The sequence below is a fragment of the Mus caroli genome, unplaced genomic scaffold (assembly GCF_978045245.1).
Source record: "Mus caroli unplaced genomic scaffold, Mus_caroli_1 scaffold_4, whole genome shotgun sequence".
NCBI lineage: Eukaryota > Metazoa > Chordata > Mammalia > Rodentia > Muridae > Mus > Mus caroli.
Genome location: NW_028227259.1, coordinates 44,062,107 through 44,085,035, shown reverse-complemented (window position 1 = coordinate 44,085,035; position 22,929 = coordinate 44,062,107). Strand labels below are relative to the sequence as shown.

General features: G+C 38.7%; 1 protein-coding gene across 3 annotated transcripts in view; it reads left to right on the top strand.

The window, feature by feature from the left end:
- The window catches only part of Rab28 (RAB28, member RAS oncogene family), a 92,016-nt gene extending 75,330 nt beyond the window's left edge, over positions 1–16,686 (top strand). The window contains exons 5-8 of one of the 3 annotated variants that reach the window (XR_015046923.1): positions 5,872–5,975; positions 8,625–8,702; positions 8,997–9,680; positions 14,583–14,626. Coding sequence is in view for 2 of the 3 variants with exons in the window: in XM_021162255.3 (XP_021017914.1) it covers positions 5,872–5,975; positions 8,625–8,702; positions 15,801–15,893 (275 nt within the window). In the remaining variant the exon portion in view is untranslated. Of the gene's footprint in view, positions 1–5,871; positions 5,976–8,624; positions 8,703–8,996; positions 9,681–14,582; positions 14,678–15,800 lie in introns of those variants that run through there. The other 2 variants (XM_021162256.2, XM_021162255.3) reach the window with 2 other exon arrangements.
- The last annotated feature ends 6,243 nt before the right edge of the window (positions 16,687–22,929 follow it).

Sequence of the window (22,929 nt, the reverse complement as noted above, 5' to 3'; positions counted from 1 at the left end):
AACTACTGCACTGAAGCTGTTTATCAGATTTAGGAGTTCTCTGGTGGAATTTTTAGGGTCACTTATATATACTATCAATTATCATCTGCAAATAGTGATATTTTGACTTCTTCCTTTCCAATTTGTATCGCCTTGACCTTCTTTTGTTGTCGAATTGCTCTGGCTAGGACTTCAAGTACAATATTGGATAAGTAGGGACAAAGTGGGCAGCCTTGTCTAGTCCCTGATTTTAGTGGGATTGCTTCTAGCTTCTCTCCATTTACTTTGATGTTGGCTACTGGTTTGCTCTAGATTGCTTTTATTATGTTTAGGTATGGGCCTTGAATTCCTGATCTTTTCAAGACTTTTATCATGAATGGGTGTTGGATTTTCTCAAATGCTTTCTCTGCATCTAATGAGATGATCATGTGGTTTTTGTCTTTGAGTTTGTTTATATACTGGATTACGTTGATGGATTTCCGTATATTAATTAAACCATCCTTGCATCCCTGGGATGAAGTCTACTTGGTCATGATGGATGATCATTTTGATGTGTTCTTGGATTCGGTGTGTGAGGATTTTATTGAGTATTTTTGCATCGATATTCATAAGGGAAATTGGTCTGAAGTTTTCTATCTTTGTGGGGTCTTTCTGTGGTTTAGGTATCAGAGTAATTGTGGCTTCATAGAATGAATTGGGTAGAGTACCTTCTGTTTCTATTTTGTGGAATAATTTGAGAAGAACTGGAATTAGGTCTTGTTTGAAGGTCTGAAAGAATTCTGCACTAAACCCATCTGGTCCTGGGCTTTTTTTGGTTGGGAAACTTTTAATAACTGCTTCTATTTCTTTAGAAGAAATAGATCTGTTTAGGTCATTAATCTGATCCTGATTTAACTTTGGTACATGGTATCTGTCTAGAAATTTGCCTATTCAGGTTTTCCAGTTTTGTTGTGTATAGCCTTTTATAGAAAGATCTCATTTTTTTTTTTTTTTTTTTTGGATTTTCTCAGGATCTGTCGTTATGTCTCCCTTTTCATTTCTGATTTTGTTAATTAGGATGCTGTTCCTGTGCCCTCTAGTGAGTCTGGCTAAGGGTTTATCTATCTTGTTGATTTTCTCAAAGAACCAGCTCCTGGTTTGGTGGATCCTTTGAATTGTTCTTCTGTTTCCGCTTGGTTGATTTCGGCCCTGAGTTTGATTATTTCCTGCTTTCTACTCCTCTTGAATTTGCTTCCTTTTGTTCTAGAGCTTTTAGGTGTGTTGTCAAGCTGCTCTCTCCAGATTTCTTTTGGAGGCACTCAATGATATGAGTTTTTCTCTCAGGAATGCTTTCTTTGTGTCTCATAAGTTTGGGTATGTTGTGGCTTCATTTTCACTAAACTTTAAAAAGTCTTTAATTTCTTTCTTTATTTCTTCCTTGATCAGAGTATCGTTGAGGAGAGTGTTGTTCAGTTTTCACGTGAATGTTGGCTTTCTATTATTTATGTTGTCATTGAAGATCAGCCTTAGTCCATGGTGATCTGATAGGATGCATGGGACAGTTTCAATATTTTTGAATCTGTTAAGGCCTGTTTTGAGACTGATTATATGGTCAATTTTGGAGAAGGTACCATGAGGTGCTGAGAAGAAGGTATATCCTTTTGTTTTAGGATAAAATGTTCTGTAGATATCTGTTAAATCCATTTGTTTCATAACTTCTGTTAGCTTCACTGTTTCTCTGTTTAGTTTGTTTCCAGGATCTGTTCATTGGTGAGAGTGGGGTGTTGAAGTCTCCCACTATTATTACTATTATTGTGTGAGGTGCAATGTGTGCTTTGAGCTTTACTAAAGTTTCTTTAATGAATGTGGCTGCCCTTGAATTTGGAGCATAGATATTTAGAATTGAGAGTTCATCTTGGTAGATTTTACCTTTGATAATATGAAAGTGACCCTCCTTGTCTTTTTTGATATCTTTGGTTTGGAAGTCAATTTTACTCGATATTAGAATGGCTACTCCAGCTTGTTTCTTTGGACTATTTGCTTGGAAAATTTTTTTCGAGCCTTTTACTCTGAGGTAGTGTCTGTCTTTATCACTGAGGTGGGTTTCCTGCAAGCAGCAAAATGTTGGGTCCTGTTTGTGTAGCCAGTTTGTTAGTCTGTGTCTTTTTTATTGGGGAATTGAGTCCATTGATGTTAAGAGAAATCAAAGAATAATATTGTTGCTTCCTGTCATTTTTGTTGTTAAAGTTGGGAATCTGTTTTTATTGCTGTCTTGTTTTAGTTTTGTTAAAGGATTACTTTCTGGCTTTTTATAGGGTGTAATTTCTATCTTTGTGTTGGTGTTTTCCCTTTATTATCCTTTTAAGGGCTGGATTCGTGGAAAGATTTTGTGTGAATTTGGTTTTGTCATGGAATACTTTGGTTTCTCCATCTATGGTAATTGAGAGTTTTGCTGGATATAATAGCCTGGGCTGGCATTTGTGTTCTCTTAGTGTCTGTATAACATCTGACCAGGATCTTCTGGCTTTCATAGTCTCTGGTGAGAAGTTTGGAGTAATTCTTTTTATTTATTTATTTATTTATTTATTTTTAATTATTTTTATTAGGTATTTTCCTCATTTACATTTCCAATGCTATCCCAAAAGTTCCCCATACCCTTCCTCCCTTCCCCCCTCCACTCCCACTTCTTGGCCCTGGCGTTCCCCCGTACTGAGGCATATAAAGTTTGCCTGACCAATGGGCCTCTCTTTCCACTGATGGCCGACTAGGCCATCTTTTGATACATATGCAGCTAGAGACACGAGCTCCGGGGGTACTGGAGTAATTTTAATAGGCCTGCCTTTATATGTTACTTGACCTTTTCCCCTTACTGCTTTTAATATTCTGTCTTTATTTAGTGCATTTGCTGTTCTGATTATTACGTGTCGGGAGGAATTTCTTTTCTAGTCCAGTCTATTTGGAATTCTATAGGCTTCTTGTATGTTCATGAGCATCTCTTTCTTTAGGTATGGGAAGTTTTATTCTATAATTTTGTTGAAGATATTTGCTGGCCCTTTTAGTTGAAAATCTTCATTCTCATCTACTCCTATCATCCCTAGCTTTGTTCTTCTCATTGTGTCCTGGATTTCCTGCATGTTTTGAGTTAGGATCTTTTTGCCTTTTGCATTTTCTTTGTTGTGTCCATGTTCTCTATGGAATCTTCTGTACCTGATATTCTCTCTTCCATCTCTTGTATTCTGTTGCTGATGCTCAAATCTATGGTTCCTGATTTCTTTCCTAGGGTTTCTATCTCCAGAGTTGTCTCCCTCTTGTTTTTGGTTTCTACTTCCATTTTTAGATCCTGGATAGTTTTGTTCAAATCCATCACCTGTTTGTTAATGTTTTCCTGTAACTCTAAAGGATGTTTGTGTTTCCTCTTTAAAGTCTTCTAGCTGTTTACCTGTGTTTTCTTTTATTTCCCTTTTAAAGTTTTTTATCATCATCATGGGAAGTGACTTTAGATCCATGTCTTCTTTTTCTGGTGTGATGGTGTATCCAGGACTTGCTGAGGTGGGAGAGTTTGGTTCTGATGATGCCAAGTAACCTTGGTTTCTTTTCCTTCTGTTCTTACACTTGCCTCCTGCCATCTGATTATCTCAAGTTCTTGCTGGCCTCAATATATCTGATTGGGGCCTGTCCTTCCTATAATCCCAGTTGATTCAGGACTCTTCAGATTCCAGCTTTCTCTGTGATCCTTTGATTGTGGGCTCCTGTGAACCTGAGATTCTGGGTGTGTCAGAGTTTTTGTCAGTCAAGCTTCCTCTGAGACCCTGTAATACTGGTGTGACCCAGCTCCTGTTATCCTGGGATCCTGTTGTCCTAAGATCCTGGGCGTGTTACAGTGCCTGGAAGTGGTGTCTCCTTTGAGGACTGTGGAGCTCTTTGGTCAATGATCCTAAGATCATGTGAAGAGTCCTCTGGGGACTGTGGGGGTGTCCGCTGATTCTACGCCCAAGGTGACCCGGTGCTGGTGCCAACTGGAAGGGACTTATGCCCCTGGTCAGGCTGGTTTTCTGCTTCCCTTCTGCTGTCTCAGGTCCCGTGCGAATGGATTGGAACAGATGTTGTATTCCACTCACTAGTGATCCTAAGATTGCGTGGAGTGTCTTCTAGGAACTGTGGGGGTGTCCACGGATTCTACGCTCTAGGTGACCAGGTGCTGGCGCCGACTGGAAGGGCCAGAATTATATCTTTATCCTAGTCAAAGTAGAGAAACAATTCTCTGTGTTGAGAACATACATCATTTTTTTTTTCTTTAGTTCTCCACAGAGAATTTTCCTTGTTTTCAACATTGAAAGAGAATAAAGTAAATACCAAAGCTGGCCTGCTTAAACTATCTCTACTTTAGTCTAAATAAAAAAAACTTAGCGTGCTATATAACTAGTTCTAATATCTCATGTGATTGCTATTCTTGATTTATCTTGATGGGATCTAGAATTACCTAGGAAACAAGTCTCTGAAGATGCCTACAGAGGATTATTTACATTAAGCTGATTGACGTGCTCACTGTGGAATGAGCATCATTCCATGGGCTGGAGTCTCAGACTGAATGAAAGAGAAAGCAAAATGAGGTTCATTCCTATAAACATGAGTACTGTATTTACAACATTGTCCTCTTCCATCTCCCCTCAGCACTCCCTCTTACCTCAAATTCATGGCTTCTTATTCTTTGTTACATATATATTCATATAAAGTTATAAACACAACTTGCTGAGTTCATTTAGTGTTGCCCCTAGGTATGTTTTTTTTTTTTTTTTTTTTTTTTTTGTTCAGCCAGGAAAAAATAAAAACAAAACAAAACAAAACAAAACAAAAAAATCATCTTCCTATTTTCCAAGGTCAGCAGTGTAAATGGGCTGCAAGATTCAGTTGTTGGTTCAGAATTCTCCTAGAGAAACTTTAGCCTTCAAACTAAAAACGTAATAATTATTTTCAGTGAAGCCTTTTATGAAATGAGAAGGCATTTTCAGGTGATAGTCAATTGCTAGACATGCAGGCTTCTAAGTTTTTACAAGTTGGCTAGATCACTTCCTCAGGAAATCTATTTACTTTTATATTTTATTATTTTTATCCCCTCCTCCATGGATTTACATTTTAAAAAAGTTTTCCCTGCTGACTCAAAGAGCTTAATTACATTTTAAGTCATGTGACTATATTTGTTGTACAACTTGATATCATTAAATAAACCTTTAGAGGGTTATACTGTTGTGTACAAGAAACCTTTCAGTAAAGGATTTCATCTGAAAAAAATAGTGTGTTATTCGTATAGATATGAATTCTATTCTGTGCTTTCAAGCCCAGGAAATACATCTTGCTTATTATACTCAAAGTTGATACTGTTAACAGTTTGGAAAGCAGCTGTGTCTTTGTGAAAGTAAACTGTAGTATGAATACATTAATGTCACTATAGAATATGAGAGATTTCAGAATTGTTCTAATTATTAAATTATCTTGTAAGTAATTAAACTATTTCCAGCCAGATATACTTGTATCCGTACTTCCTATCTTCAGTTAGTAACTATGCTTAAATGTGGCTCATTGAGCAGATGTGTTTTAACCTTGTCATGGTGTGTGAATTTATATAGGTGATACTGTAGTATAGTAAAACATATTTTTGAGCACTTACTTGCCAGTCCTTGTTGACTATCTAATTCTAGCTAATATTGAAAGAATGATGTATTAAATAGGTATACCTATTAAATAGGTATATTCATTTTTCACGGCTTATAAATGTGGAAACTGAAGCACAGAGAAGTTTAAAAAAATCACCTAGTATTATACAGTGGGAAATGATATTGCAAAGTTAAGTTTTAAATATGTTAAATATACTTTTTTGATTCTAATATTGTTTGTTTTCTCTTTAATATTTTCTAGTTGACTTGGAGCATATGCGAACAGTAAAAGCTGATAAACACTTACGATTTTGCCAGGAAAATGGTTTTAGTAGCCACTTTGTTTCAGCCAAGACCGGAGACTCTGTAAGTAAAGCAATGGAGTTTGTTGTAAGTGATGCTTTACCTTCCTGATGTGCCTGGGAAGGCAGTGCATTTCTCTCCCTCCCTCCCTCCCTCCCTCCCTCCCTCCCTCCCTCCCTCCCTCCCTCCCTCCCTCCCTCCCTCCCTTCCTTCCTTCCTTCCTTCCTTCCTTTCTTCCTTCCTTCCTTCCCTCCCCTTCCTCTTCCCCTCCTCCTCCTCCTCTTCTTCTTTCCTTTTTTAAATTACTTTTACTTTTTTACAGTCTAGTTGTTACCTCCCTCCCTGTCTTCCCTCCTACATACAGTTCCTCATCCCATTCCTCCTCCACCCTGTCTCCAAGAGGATGTCACCCCTACCCCCAGGAACTACACTTGTACTTCTTAACAAGGAACACAGTGATGCTTTTGGAGGGAAGACATAAATAGAACATATGAGAATGCTTTGGTTAGCTAATTTTATAGTAGATTAAACAGAATTATAAAATACCCAAGTCACCTATAATTCTGGTCTTTAGGGATGCCCACTCAGCCCCTCAGAGGATTCTCCTGTGTTCTCTCACTGAAGGCCTCATTGTGCTGCTTACTTTGTGTCAGGTGTGTCAGTCTGATTGTCTCTGTTGCATAGCTGTATCTTCTAGAGCTCCTGTAACAGGGCTCACTCTGCATAGAGGTTGAGTGGTAGAGAGCCCAAGTAATGATATTTCAGGCCTACCATTTTAACCAAAACAGATGTTCATTAAATACTAAGATCATGGTCTAGTGGTTTTATATTGTATTTCTTTTATTTAATGTTTTATCTATAAAAATTTCCCATGTCATTTAATGATATAAAATAAATTTAATCATTTATTAAATGCTCAAAAATGTAATTAATTATTCACATGTAGAACATCTTGGACATGTAGGTTTTTTTCTAAATTTCAAATTTGAGTTTTATTATGAAATTTTAGTAACTTTTTTCTTTCTTTTTTTAAATTAAATTAAATTTTTTATTAGATATTTTCTTTATGCTTTATTTTCTTTCGATACATTCTTTGACTGGAGATTGAAACATGTTACCAGATGTTCACCAGAAAGACTAAATTAACAAATTCTTTTTCTAGTATTGTAAGATTGCTATTTCACTGGCCCTTGTAAGACTAAGGATTTAATTGTTTGCCCCAGTAGTCCCTTTGTCCCTGTCTAGTTTTTTGTTCATTCATTTGTTTGTTTTTTGAGACAGGGATTTTCTATGTAGTTCAGACTGTCTTGGGATTTGCTTTGTAGATCAGGCTGGACTTGAACTCAGAGATCCACCTGTCTCTACCTCCCAAGTGTTGCCATTAAAGACATGAATCACCATGCCTGTCTGCTGTCCAGTGTTTTGTTAAACTTTGTTTTTTGTTGTTGTTGTTGTTTTTTTTTTTTTTTTTCCTTTCATTTGGTGTTAGGGCTAGGGCCTTGCTTATGACTGATAATTGTTTGTCTTTATGTGTATGTGCTTGCTTGTGTGAGTTCTTTTTTGTGCCCCACATGAATGCAGGACCCCATGGAGGCTAGAAGAGGGCATGGGATCCTCTGAAACTGGTGTTAGAGGTGGTTGTAAGCCACCATGTGGGTGCTGGGAAATAACTCTTGCATCCTCTGGAGGAGCAGTAAGCACTCTTAACTTCTGAGCCCTCTCTAGTCCCCTAGAAATAATTAAGTTAGGAAACTTGCGACTTATATTTAGTAAGTGATCCTAAGATGAATTGGGCTAGAAACCTGGTAGGACAGTTATAGAGCAAGTTATACAGCAGAAATGGTTAGGACTAAAGCTCCAGAGATTATAGAGGACCTGGCAAAAGCCAACTACATATTCAAGGATGTTTATAAAAAGGTTCATAATGTATAGCTGTAATGGACTCTATCACTCCTTTACCCTGAACAGATAAAATACAGTAAATAGTACCAAGTTGTTTTACTCGGGGAATAATGGAGAGTTTGGACATTGATAAGAGAACCAAAAGTGTTAATGGTTTGGAAAGCAAGACCTGTTAAAACAGACTAAAGCCAGCTCAGGAGACCAGTGTAGAACTGATAGTCCAGAGGTGTAAAGTGTATGTGAACTTATTTTCATTTTCTTAAGGAATTGTGGGAGTTTATTATGCTATTGGATGTGCTGGTGTGTTCTTTGCATTTGTCATTGTAATTGTTATGTTAAATCCTTTCAAATGGGGCTGGAGAGATGACTCAGCTGTTCAGAACACTTGAGGCTCTTGCAGAGGACCTTAGTTTGGTTCCCAACATCTACACGGTGGCTTACAACCATCTGTAAACTCCATTTCTAGGGGATCTGACACCTTCTACCTCCACAGATACCAGATACACATGTGCTGTACATAAATGCGTGTAGGTAGAAAACTCAAATACATAAAATAAAAATAAATCATTAAAAATCTTTAAAAATGTTTTTGTTAATATATGCATGTTTAGACTAATTCATTGAATTGCATGGATTTTCAAATTGTGGTTTAATTCTTTAAAAATGATTTCATTTTATGTGGTGACATATTTGACAACTGAAGCCATTTTTGGAATACTTGGTGTTTATGCTTCTTTAAAAAGTTCAGTATACTTGAGGTAACTGAAGCATGTCTGTTTTAAATCATTTAAACTTATTTTTGTTATGTAGGTCTTCCTGTGTTTTCAGAAAGTTGCAGCAGAAATCCTGGGAATCAAATTAAACAAAGCAGAAATAGAACAGTCACAGGTGATTATCTTAAAATTTATATTTTAAAAAGTAACAAATTTCTTGTGACAAATTTTTATTCATCAGTTTTCCCCCAATTATTCTATGTATGTGTTACCCAAAACCTTGGGAATAGATTACATGTATAAATGAGTGTTTATTGCAGAAGATGAAAAATGTCTTTTTACAAAATAATGATAGTCTTACAGTTTTGTCCCTTTTGGTGAAAAACAATGAATAAAAATTTATCAGTTTTTAGTTAATGGATTAAGGTTCAGAGAATCCTGTTATGTATTTTCTTTTGTTTTTCTTTAGAGAACCTGTGTAGCCTCTGGTGGCTTCCCCTACCTTCACCTCCAAAGTGTGGGGTTATAGGCCCTGCTTGTACTTCATGCTTCTTTAGGGTTATCTGTTCTTTAAAAGATATGCAATAATATTATTTCTTTATATCTTTGTGTTACTTTAATAATATAAGTTACTGAAGATTTCTGTGCTCTTTCACTATTTCTAGACTATCTTATAAGTAAATAATCAAATATCAGCAGTTCAGAGCTTAAAACTGTCATTGTAGTTGCTCTGTAAGTCACACATTTTATAGAATGAAAACCTTAAGCAAGAGCAATAGGGTTAGAAGCAACCAGCTAATATTTTTCCTAAGTACTTCGTCAACCTTGCCTTGCAACTGAAAATAATTATCTTTTCACATCTTTCAATATTTACTTGATTATTTTATAAATTAGTTCTGTGATGTACTTTTATTACTGTTGAATGTTTTGAAGCAGTTAGAACTAGCTCCCTTTCTGTATAACTCTTCTTTTACTTTTTATCATATATGTATCATATATATTGCAAGATATTTTGTATATAAATAATATGCATATGAGAGAAAGTTACCTTTGTGATTCTGGCTTATTTCTCTTACCACATTCATCTCCAGTACTGTTTGCTTTCCTGAAAAAGGCACACTCCTTCTTTTCTGTGGCTGAACTGAGCTACACAGTATGTACGATCCCATTTCTTTATGCGTTCACTCATTGCTTGATACCTAGGCTGCTCCCAAGCTTTGCCTGTTGTGAAGAGTTCTTCTGTAAACAAGGGGTGTGCAGGGATCTGTGTAGTGTCCTGACTTAGATTCCTTTGCATGTAAAGAGTGATATAACTGGGTGGTAGAGGAGGTTCAGTTTCAGTTATTGGATTGATTCTCATAGTGGCTTCTCTAGTTTCCATTCCCACCAATAGTTTACAGAGGTACATTCACATCCTTGCCAGAATGACTTTCTTTTAACCAAGAGCCATTCTGACTGGGATGGGAAAGAATTCCAGTGTTGTTTTGTTGTTTTCCTGATAGTTAAGATGTTGAAAATGTTTTCATGTACTTCCTGATGATGTGTACTTCTGTATATACCTCTGTATATCTAATTCCATGGGATGAGTGTTATGGATAGTGCTGCAGTAAACATGGATGTGCAAGGATCTTTATGATATGTTACCTTAGGAACTAAAGAAAAGCTGGCTATGGGAGGACTTACTTAGTTCTCTAATGAAAAGATTCCCTATATGATTTTCACACTGTTTGGCATAACTAATATCTTATATTCAAACCAACAGTGCATGAGTTCACAGCCCCCCCTCCCCCCCCCTGCCCATGCTTACCAGCACTCACTGTCTTTTATTTTCTTAACAGTAGCCATATTGACTGTGTTGAGATGATAGAATTTTTTTTCTTTTTTTCTTGTTTATTTGTTTGTTTGTTTCTAAGTCAGGATTTCTTTGTGTAGCCTGACTGTCCTGTACTGGCTCTGTAGACCAGTCTGGCTTTGAACTCACAAAGATCCTCATTCCTCTGCCTTCTAAAGGCATGTGCCACTACCAACCAGTGAGATAGAATCTTTTTTTTTTTTTTTTTTTTTTGGTTTTTCGAGGAGATAGAATCTTAATATAGTTTCGATTTGCATTTGATGACTAAGGATGTTGACCATGTTTTTCATGTTAATTTTACTTTTTACTAATAAATTTTACCTATTTATTAATTAGATTGTTTGGCTGGTGTTTCTTGCTTTTATTTATTTATTTTTTTAGTATATTGTAGATAAAAATTCCCTAGTAGATGTATAGCTAGCTGGAAAAGCTTTGCTCCCATTCTGTGAATGCTACTTCCCTTAGGTGTTTCATTTACCATGTATAAGCTGTTTGATATTCTTGCTGTCATTTCCAGAGTCCTTTGCAGAAAGTCCTTGCCTCTGACTGCATCTTGAAGTGTCTTCTCTCTTCTTCACTTACGTTTCTAAAGATCCACATTAAGGTCTTTGATCCATTTTGAATTGATTTTTGTGGAGGATATCTTGTATAGGATAGGATACAGTTTCATTCTTTTACTTGTGGTTATTCAGTTCCCCCCAGCATCATTTGATGAATAGGCCATATTTTACTGCAGCTGCTGCTGCTGCTTCTTCTTCTTCTTCTTTTTTTTTTTTTTTTTTTTTTTTTGAGACAGGGTTTCTCTGTGTAGCCCTGGCTGTCCTGAAACTCACTCTGTAGACCAGGCTGGCCTCGAACTCAGAAATCCGCCTGCCTCTGCCTCCTGAGTGCTGGGATTAAAGGCATGCACCACCACACCCGGCTATAGGCCATATTTTAATTCATTCATCTGAAGGTGAATATAAGGTACTACAATTCCCTCCCTTGTGTTTGTCAGAATTTTATGTGTGATGTACATTTCATTATCACATCTTATAGAAGGGTGATTTGGTACCTTTTTCAGTTCATTAATCAGTTTCACAGTCAGTATTTCTCAATGGAAACCATTTAAAAATTCATTCCAGAAACTCCAGATGAAAACAACAACCACAACACTAATATATATATATATATGTGTGTGTGTGTGTGTGTGTGTGTGTGTGTATACAGATAAACACAATATATCATATCTATGTATATATACATAGATATCTATGTACATACATATACATGTGTACATATATATTCAGATTGTGTATTTAACAAGTTTTTTGTCCCGCTGATGCCTTTAAGTATGCCTTCATATTATTTTATGAAGAAGTGCCAGAGTCACCAGCCATGGGCAGCTTGATGCTGTAGTAATTTGGTTTGTTTTGTAAATATTTATAATGAGGTTTCTGTTTTTATTCTATGTACAGAGTAGCTACACTCAATTATTTTAGTTCTAACCTAGATTGCTTCCATTTGGGAGTCTAATAAAATCAATTGAGTTATCAACATGTTTTGTAAGTTTTGCAAGAAAAAAATGGGAGAAAGAAGATTTTTTGATACAGCAAACTTTTTTGGGGACTGCATAATGCCAAGGGACCACTGTGCAATCTAACCACAAAGAGGAATATGCTTCACCACAAAGCAGACAGATACTTAAATATCCATACAGAAAGCATTTCGGCTTTGGAATTTAGATTATAGTTTCATTTGCATTATTTACACTTCCTCTCCATCCTTACCAACCACTCCCCTTCCCCTTCCCCTGAGCAGATTTCCCTCTGTCACAATGTAGAAATGGGGCTATTTCTAGTTTCTCAGATTGTTCAGAGTAGGAGTTAAAGCTTTGGAAGAGAAGTTAAATTTCCCTGAGCCATTTCTTGCATGTCCAGCATTCAGTTCTTCACTCATGCAACAGGCAGTCTGTGAAGAAAACATACATTCTTGTGGTTTTTTTTTTTTTTTTTAGTCTGAGACCTTTGCCATGTAGACCTAGGGTCTCAATACAAGATTTAAGTCTTATTTTTACACATTAATTAATAAACCATGAATTTATGTGGTTTGATTTAGACATATAGTAGTTTCTTTAAAACAAAAATCCCTGAAATGTCTGAGATGTATAGGCATGCTAAAATGTATATTCCTTATTATCTGAAATAAGACCCTGCAAATAGTAGGATGCTCTAAATTTTTGTTGAGGGCTCAACTATACAGATAGCACAAGCCCATAATCTTAAGGAGATCTTAGGGAGTTCAGACTTGTCTTTTCCAAATATTGCTCTTCTGAAGCCCTTCTAAGTGCTACTCACCTTCCTTGAGGAAGGCATCTCTCATGTTTGTCGTACCCCAACCCTCACACACTAAACGGTGCTGACTTGTATTTTCCCAAATATCCTTTTTTTTTACAATTCATTTTTAAAATTTAATATATGTTTTCAAATACTTTAAAACTTCTGGGTGTAGTGGTGGACACTTATAATCCCACACACCAGAGGTGGAGGCTCTCTGATCTCTGTGCATTTGAGGCCAACCTAGTCTATATAGCAAGTTCCAGACCTGTTTGGGCTACATAGTGAGATTGGATCTCAATTAAAAAACAGTGAAATTAAATCACAATTAACAAACAAGCAAGCAAGTAAACAAACATAGAGACTTCAGATACACTCTAAGTAGCCTCTAAGTAGCTTCAGGTTTGAAAACATGGCGCATAGCTTATGTTCAGCAGTCAAGACCCCAAGGAAAAATTTGCCTTGTGAATTATTCATTAATTTGACAAAATGAGTGATGAGAGCTGGTCATTTACCTAAGTTAATACTTTGACCCCAGTGTTTTACACACAGCTAAGTAACCTGGCTATGTTTATAAATAGTGCTTAAAACCATGCTTTGCTTGATGAATGACTTAGTTTTTTCAAACCGCTATTATGGTGGTGAAAATCCCCTTTTCTTCATTGTAACCTGTAGTTGGGTATGAAACAGTTATGTTGAGGGAGTTAGATTATGACATACCTTTTATTGATGTGCCCTGCTTCCATTTCATCTGTCAGTTAGCAATGCTTCTGTTGATGGTACCAAGCCAAGTGTCTGGTAAGTGAAGAATCTTGTCCAGAATTAATACTACGCTCACTAGAGAACTTAGGCCGAATCCAACTAACCTCCCACATTTATACACTACAGGGTTCTGCTCATTCACTCTCAGTGTTTATCAAATCTTTATTAAGAAATGTCTTCACAGGCAGTTACTCATGTTGAGGTGTTTTCATTTTAGTAAATGAATATATGCTGTTAGGAAAGGGGAGCTTCTGAAATCAGGTCTGTGCAATCTTGCAGAGAGTACTCCTCACCTCAGATCCAAATAAGCAAAGGAGCTTGTTACTTCTCTATCCATGGTTATCCCACAGAGTACTATCCCCGAGGAGAGAACAAATAGTGTGTAGTACTGTGGTTTTGTTTATTTAGCAAAATTCTTGAAAGCAAAAAGCTATTGTGCCTTAATATTATATTTCATTATCCTTTTTACATGACTCACACTTGTATTTGGAGTGATTTGTACATGAAATTTGGCAATATGGAGGTTGTGGTTAGGAGGACGGGAAGTGATCAGCAGAGGAAGCCCTGGGGAAGTAAAATTTGCAAATATGAAAGCTGTAAATTGCATGTATGCATTACCTCTGATGCTGAAAAAACAGCCTTTCATCCTCCACGTGTCCCCACAGCATCCGACTCACTAGCAAAATACCTAACTTGTGTGACAACTGCTTCTATTCTTTGCCCAGTAGCTTTATAGTAACATAGGAATAAATTTTTCAGGTGGTTTAGTCATGCATGCCTAGTACAGAGTGACTGACATAGTAGATCATCAGCAATGTTTGCCAAAGGAATGAGCGAATACCTCCATAGTCCTCTGCAATGCAGAGAGGTTAAAGTCATCTATTTCAGTGGCTGGACAGAGTTATGAAGAACAATGTGTATTGGGTTTCTCTTACTTTTTCTTCCTTTCATATGTGAACATTCTGCTGACTCTTTTGTGACATGTTTGAATTCATGTGTTAATTTCCTTTTTCTGCTTTGGTGTTTCCTTCTACTGTTAGTCGTTAAACATGCTTTTGATTTTGTCTTTCTCTTTCTCTCTTTTTTCTTTCTCCTTCATTTTGTTTATGTTGTACGGAATTGACAGCGTATTGTCAGGGCAGAAATAGTCAAGTACCCGGAAGAAGATAACCAACACCCCAGCTCTGCTCAGAGTAGAGTCTGTTCAGTACAGTAGTGCAGGTACTTACGGGTGAATTATTGCCATTTGGGGAGGGGATGAGGGCTAGTTATATTATCTTGTTCTTCCTTATGAAGGAATATTATTAATTAAAATGACATGTCTTGGTTTAGAACTTTGAAAAATTGGTCTTTTTCCATGAAAATTATAAATTAAACAAGAAATTGAGAACAAATACCATTTCAGTTACTTTCAATTATGTTTATCTTTATGGGTGTTTATTACACATGTAGTGCAGAGGATTGAAGCAGTTATTTCATTAGTAATTACTTACCATTCTCCGCCCAACCCCCAGAAATAGATGGTAATTGAGTGGTTATTTAAAATTACTTTAAAGAAAGTCTTAAATTGCCCTTCTCTCTTGATCTGTGTACATGGACTTAGTAAAAGCTAAAACTAAAAGAGGGATTGTTTTCATTTCAATTTTTACTTAGAGATAAAGTATTAGACATTTTGCTAAATTCATTGTTTTATACTGAGCATAAGATGGAAAGAAGTGTGAAGGTATCTTTTGGTTTAAGTTGATTTATAGGCATGGATATGAAGTGACTTTTAAATTCCTCATTATGTCATGTTTTATTACAGTCATTATGCTTAACCCATAGTGAACTAAGAGTTTTGAGAGGAATGTTTTGAAAACTGGAAACATTTTTAACAGTGGAGTTTCTCAGGACTTTTCTGTTTCTATGTGAATCCTTTAAGACACAACTCTTTCTAATTCACAAAGTTATGGCCAAGTGTAATGATCATGAAAAGAGTAAAACAATAATGAAAATCTTTAAAAAGGTGATGTCTTCCCTATCAACTAAATATGCATGAATGATTTAACTTGTACTAAAATTATAACCAGGGTTTAAATATTCATGTTGATTTGAGAGTTTTTAATAAAATTTGTGATAACTTCAATAAGTATTAAAATTCATAACTGAATGGCTTCCGTTAAAAAAAAAGGAGACGACAAACAAGAAAATCCCAAACCTATTTAATAAATTCTGGCCAATTATTTTTAATACCAACTCCTGTTTCATCTGTGATGTTTGTTTTTAGACATTCACCAGAAATCAGAAAACAATTGCTCAGGGCCTTTTCTGATGTCTTGATAATAACTCTTTTCTTTTATGGCAGAGAGTGGTGAAGGCAGATATTGTAAACTACAACCAGGAGCCCATGTCAAGAACTGTTAACCCTCCTCGGAGCTCCATGTGTGCAGTGCAGTGAGCACACACTGTATTGATAGTTCTGGCTGCTCTTCCCCTGAATTGGGCCCAAGCTGCCTAGGAACGCGTTTTATCAGTGACTGTCTCCGTAGCCAGCTCACACTTCCTCCTGCTCTGCTCCTTCGTTCTTTAGTTGCCTCAGGGATTGGGCAGCTCCCTGGACCGGAAGGAGTGCAGATTTGGAACCTGTTTTGAAATCTGAATGGAGAGTCCATTCTCTGGATTGAGACTGCCTCTTCTCTCCAGAAGAACCATGTTGCTTCTTTATCTCTTCACTTCTTTGTTTCCCAGATATAAAAAAATTTAATCAGATATGAAGATGCTCCAAGCTTTGATCATCATTTTCTATCTGAACTTGTGTATGTGAAAGTGTACTTCAGAGCGCTGATGGTGAAAGTCTCTCAAGAAGATGTTCCTTTGCTGGCTATTAAGAGTAAAATATACAAAGCTGTATCTAATTGAAAGTGCTTCAAATGAGGCTGTAATAGAAATATTTTTTCATTTTTAAAGGAGCCTAATGTGTTTATATTGTAGTTTATAACTCACAAGTAGTGAGTATTTGATATTGTATTTTTATTACTGTATCATGGTCATTGCATATTTTATCATATTTGGCTTAGATGGCTTTATGAATTTTGATAAATGGTTCAGCTGATCCTCCACATGGAATTTCTCCTACAGACTGTATGAGAGTGCTTCCAGATGAGTCATGATCTCCTTGGATCATTGGGGATCGATCACACTGGACCTGTTGTGCAGATGGTTTTCTCAGATAAATAAATTTATTTAAAATATGTTTTCTGGGATTTTCATTTATTCATCTTCCTTCTGTTACAGAAAAACAAAGTACATTTGAACACATGGCTTGCAATCCTGTGAAGTCTTGTGTGCCGCCAGTTTCTTAAGCGTTCCTAGGCATTCTGTTGGTTTGTTTATAGTTGAGCCTGTAGCCTGCCATTTCTGGGCCTCTATCAGCCCCAGCCCATTTTTTTTCCCTAGCCCATGCCACTCTTGGTTCTGTGCACATAAAAGTGTGAATTCATTCCTATCTATTGGCTGCACATGTCCCTTGGTCAGGAATCCTCCTCTCTTGTCCTCTCCTCTCCCATACCCCCTTCTTTCCTTCTCCCTTCTCCCATCCTGCTCTGTCTTCATCATAATTGTTCTGTGTTTTGTGCAAAGGCCCAGTGCTCAGTGCATACTTGTTACTAAAGTAGGAATGACCCCCCCTACATCCCCTCAGTCCACACATACGTGAAGCTCTTCTCAGCTCCATGGCATGAACACCAGTGCCTTTAGGCTGCTTCCTTCCCCTTCCTGTCCTACAGCACAAGGCACAAATTTTCTCTGTGAGCCTTCTATCAGGGTTTTTTGGGTTTTTTTGGTTTTTTTGTTTGTTTGGTTTGGTTTTTTTTTTTTAAATTGGATATTTTCTTTATTTACATTTCAAATGTTATCCCCTTTCCTGGTTTCCCTCCCTCCCGGAAACATCCTATCACATCCTCCCTCCCCCTGCTTCTGTGAGGGTATTTCTCCACCCACCCACCCATTCCTACCTCCCTGCCCTCAATTCCCCTACACTGAGGCATCTATCCAGCCTTCATAGGACCAAGGACCTCTCCTTCCATTGATGCCTGACAGGGCCATCCTCTGCTACATATGCAGCTGGAGCCATGTGTGCTCCTTTATTTTACTAGTTTTAGAAGCCATGAGGACACTCAGTGAAGAAGAGTGTCTGGTATCTTTTCTCTCATGTCCTTCAATGTAAACAATCTCTGGAGACTTGCTACATGTGTGTGTTGAAATTTGTATATCTGGGTTTAAAGCTGTTAGAGATTTTAGAAAAGTTTATGTCCTATATGTCTAAGGAAACTGAACTGAGGAAAGGAAAAGTATTTGCCTAAGATAATGGGATATGAGAGTTAGACCTGATAGAACAGCCATCTCTGCCTCAAGGAGCTACAAGTTTAAATGTTAAAAATTATGACTGCTCAGAGGATTTTGGGTTCATTTTTCCATGTTATTACTATTTTAAAATTTATAATAATTTAGCACCCTTCAAAGCTGTCCAGGGTGATAAGCTTTCATCTTTGTGTAGATGCTGTTCCTGTCAGCTTGTGCCTACTGTTTGCAGACAAGGGCATTTAGGAGAAGAGGAAGCTGAACAAGGGCGAGCTGAACCCTCAAGGGTTCTTCTGAGCTCTCAGGAGAGAGAGAGGTTTGATGGTGGTGCTGTTCTAAAGGCTGTGCTTGATTGCAGCCCATGGCTAAACTACATTTGCCATGGCTTTTCCTTCTGTTAAGGGGTAAAGCATACCCTTTGGCCCTTTTGTGGTGGCTTTTACATAGATATGGAAACTTGAGGGGTTCAGGCATTCCCAAGTTTTCATGTGAGCATGATAGAAGCTGAACAATGAGAATCCAGGCACAGCACTCAGAAGGGGTGGTGGTGGCAGCGAAGATTGTGTGGCTATATGTTGTTAAAGTTTGAACTGAATGCACCTGAACAGGGAGAGGGGCAACACTGGCCCTTGTAGGCTTGGTTTTAGTCATGGAGGGTTCCAGGACTTGTCACAGGCACTGTTTTACTTTTGTATTAACTGATGAGAGAAGAATCGTCCCCCGTCATGAGAGAAACTGGAACCGAGAGTGAGTATCCTTGGTAAGTGCAAGGCCGGGAGCCTTGCAGAATGCTTTTGGTCAAGATCAGAATTGCCTGATGCTGATGCTTGCTGGCTACTCATTTGTGTCACTCAATTGATTTCCTAGCAATGGAGCAGGTCAGGTTGTGAGTGGTTCTGGAGAAGTGATGATTGGCCCTGAGTTGCCATCCACTTTCTCAACAATGATGATTGAGCATTGATGAGCAGCATATGTCTTGACCACTAAGATGACACCATTGCACACACTAGAAAGATTTTGCTGAAAGGACCCTGATATAGCTGTTTCTTGTGAGGCTATGCCAGGGCCTAGCAAACACAGAAGTGGATGCTCACAGTCAGCTATTGGATGGATCATGGGGCCCCCAATGGAGGAGCTAGAGAAAGTACCCAAGGAGCTAAAGGGAACTGCAACCCTATAGGTGGAACAACAATATGAACTAACCAGTACCCTCCCCCTCCCCCCCCCCCCCCCCCCCCGCCCGGAGCTTGTGTCTCTAGCTGCATATGTATCAGAAAATGGCCTAGTCGGCCATCAGTGGAAAGAGAGGCCCATTGGTCTTGCAAACTTGATATGCCTCAGTACAGGGGAATGCCAGGGCCAAGAAGTAGGAGTGGGTGGGTAGGGGAGTGGGGGGGGGGGAGGGTATGGGGGAATTTGGGGATAGCATTGGAAATGTAAATGAGGAAAATACCTAATTAAAATAAAAAAAGATGAAGATAAGTTAGTCCCCTTGCCGCCTCCTCCGTCAACCCTGTTGGTTTTCTGTATGTCCATTAAGTGTGACCAGGTATTGAAAATCTCAGTACAGATACAAGGAACAGTACAGTTACTGCACAAGCTGCGAGCAGAATAGCATAGGGGAAGCAGGTTTCTGAATTCTGCATTACCAACCTTTCCTATACCTCAAGGTTTATTTTTGAAACAATAATGTAGAATCCATGCTCATTTTACTGTGACAGTTACCTCTCCTGTCTACAGTTTTTAATTTAAGAAATTGTAAGTTTTTCCCATCTAGTTTTAGACACATCATCTCTTGGAAGCACATGCTATAATATTTCAAACATATTGTGGTTACTTCTACTCCTTACTGAGCTTTTGAGAAACACAAAAGTCTGTACCGAGAACTGGTCGTTGGATGCTGCCTCTCAAGTGCACTATTACATGTGGCAGACTGCTCTGGAGTGGTTTTGGAGTGGCTTGAAGAACTCCTGGGATTGCTTTATTGTTCTGGGAGGAGGTAAGCCAGGGCCCTTTAAAGTTGATCCATGAAGTAGAGATAAAGCATGACAAAATAAGATTAAAATAGAATGTTTAAATGTTTGTGTGTTTAAAATAGAAAACCTATGCTAATGGGACCTGTAATGCTAGATATTCTAAAAAGTTTCAAGATTCAAGGACAGGGAAATGCACATCTGTTATGGTAGTTGTCGGTCCATCCGTAGCCACAGTTCTTTCATGCTTGATAAAAGTCCCCCAATATCTCCAGCCACTCTCAGTTTTAGGATTTTCATTAGCTTAAATTCAATAGGACCTAGACTCCATTTGTATCAGTGGTTGGCTCAGAGATAAGGGGATATAAGTCTATCAGGACTAATGACACACAGGGATGTGTGCTGAGCTGTCTGAAATAGAACAAGAAAAAAACCACAAAACTCCAACCAACTGAATAAACAAAAAACTCAAGTTGTCAGAAGATTCTTTACCTGGTGGGGTAGGGTGAAAACAGATGTAGCTCTGAGGGACGTTGGCAGCCATCCTGAGAGCACAAAGAGAAACAAACCCTGCCCAAGAACAGGAGTGGAGCTTACCGTGTAGAAGCAGCACTGGGAAGGGTCGGCCATAATGCCTTTCTGAATCAAGCTGTGTCTTGAGCTGTTTAGTAGCATTTGCCAATTTTCCTTTATCCTTTTTTCTTTTTCTTTTTCTTAGATATTTTCTTTATTTACATTATAAATGTTAGCTCCTTTCCTAGTTTCCCCTCCAAAAATTCCCTATCCCCCCGCCCCCTGCTCCCCAACCCACCCACTCCCATTCCTGGTCCCGACATTCCTCTATACTGGGGCATAGAACCTTCACAGGACCTAGGGGCCTCTCCTCCCATTGATGACCAACTAGGCCATCCTCTGCTACATATGCAGCTAGAGCCACAAGTCCCACCATGTGTTTTCTTTGATTGGTGGTTTAGTCCCAAGGAGCTCTGGGGGTACTGGTTAGTTCATATTGATGTTCTTCCTATAGGGCTTCAGACCCCTTCAGCCCCTTGGGTCCTTTCTCTAGCTCCTTCATTGGGGACTCTGTGCTTTGTCCAATGGATGACTGTGAGCTTCCACTTCTGTATTTGCCAGGTGCTGGCAGAGCCTCTCAGGATATTAGCCCAGAAGCTCAGAATCCTTAGAAGGGGGAACAAAATATCCATGGAAGGAGTTTATCCTTTTTTTCTAATGTATATTTCTTTTAAAACAGTTTTCTTCTTGTGTAAGCAAATGGTTATACTAGAGGTCTTCACTTGGATTCCCAGATAGATATCAAACATGCTACAATATCCCTTAAGGAGAAGTGTGGCTGGAAACAGATTTTAAGTAGGAGCAAACAGGGCCAAAAGCACAGCACAATTACAGTCAAGGATTAGTGTAATCTTAGGCTGCAGTTGCCGGCTGAGCACCTAGGTAGTCTGGAGTCAGCAGGTAAGCGGGGCATGACGTTCTGCATTTAAGCTCTCAAGTGATGCTTATGCTGCTGGCTTTTTGTTTTGTCTTTTTTTTTTTTTTAAGTCTGATTTGCAAGAGATTAGACTATGGCTACACCCCCACCTCCCAGACTTATGGATGCTCCTCTTTTTAGAGGATAATAGGACATTCCAAGTAAGGTGAGGGGATTTGACACCATACAAAATAGTTGAAAGAAAACCATGCTTAGTATGGAGGGGAGAGGGCCAGGGTAAGATGGCCAAGATAATGCTACTCAGATAGATTAGAATGGGCTCTAGGAGAAGAGTGATATGGTTCTGGAAGTAGGATAAGTAGGAAGAAGCAGAGAAGAGTCGGTCTGGACTAGGAAAGAACCTTGAAATGTCCCTCCCCCCCCCCCCACACACACACACAAAGATGCAAGTTTTACTGTCTGTGTTGTTGCCCTCTGTTGTAGAGTTATTAACTTCTGCTTCCCAGGGCTATGCGGCTAAAAAAATAATGAAAAATACTAAGAGTATAAGACGAGGAATAGCAGTGATTAGTAATTAATAAAACTTCTACTGTAGTTTTAAAACTTCTTTTGGTCAACTACAAGTTGCATGTGAGTAAGGTCTTTCCTGGCACACATGGAACCTTTATGCAAGGTAGAAAATGTGCATTCCTCTCTCAGGCCATTTCCCTCTTTTGGAGAACCTTTTTACTGTTTAGTAGGAACAAGGCATTGCTCTGTCTTGCACAACCAGTAAAGTATTTATGTCACAGGTGCTGTGAATGGTGGCCTGGTAGGTAGCCTGGACTAGACCTACAGACCAGGTTGTAGCCGTGTGTCTGTATGCTTCAGCCTTTGGCTGGACAGTTGATGATACCTGTCAAACTTTGTCAGAAGGTAAAATCACAATGGTCAGTCTGGGGCTGGGAACCAAGAGCACAGACAAGTGTCTGCATCAGGGAACTCCAGGGTTAGAGGAGGAAGCAGGTGAGCTACTGTGGCTTCCTGCCATCCTCGGTTTCCTGAGACTCCATACATGATACATGGACCATGAAGAGCAAGTTAGTTCACAAGAAGACAGAAAAATGATCACTGCCTGAGAGTGACAGCCCCTTCTCCACTCACTGGAAATGAACTCGGCTGTCTGGGTACTCAGTCTCATGCACTGTGCTTAGATCTGCACACTTGTGTTCTTTCCAGCCTGCAATGTACCAGCTTTCTGGGCTTGGGAGTCAGGAGTGAGAATATTCCTCCCTGATTCCAGGCTGCTTTCATTACTGTCACACTGCACACGGAAGGAGAACCATCTGCACAGAGTGTGGGAGGCACACGCCAGCACAGTTAGCCACCCTTGGTTCTGCCTCTTGACTCCCCATTTTGATCCATAGTAGCACCCACAGATTTTACGTGGTGCGACTTGCCGGCACTATGTCTCTCAAACCTCCCCTTTTCTACCAATGCAGCCCTCAGCCCCTGACGTTACTGGGGTTACTCGGAGGCCTCCACAGTGGCCAGCACACACGACCATGGGAATGAGTTTACCCACGAGTTTATCACTTTTTCAGATCCCCTCTGTGGTCCCATATGGCCTTTTCCATCAAGGGTAGGTAAATTCCTCAGTGTGACATGCAGAATCCTTTAATAGGTTTCCCACCAGCACCCGTTCTTCATTACTAGTGGGCACTTCGTTCTAG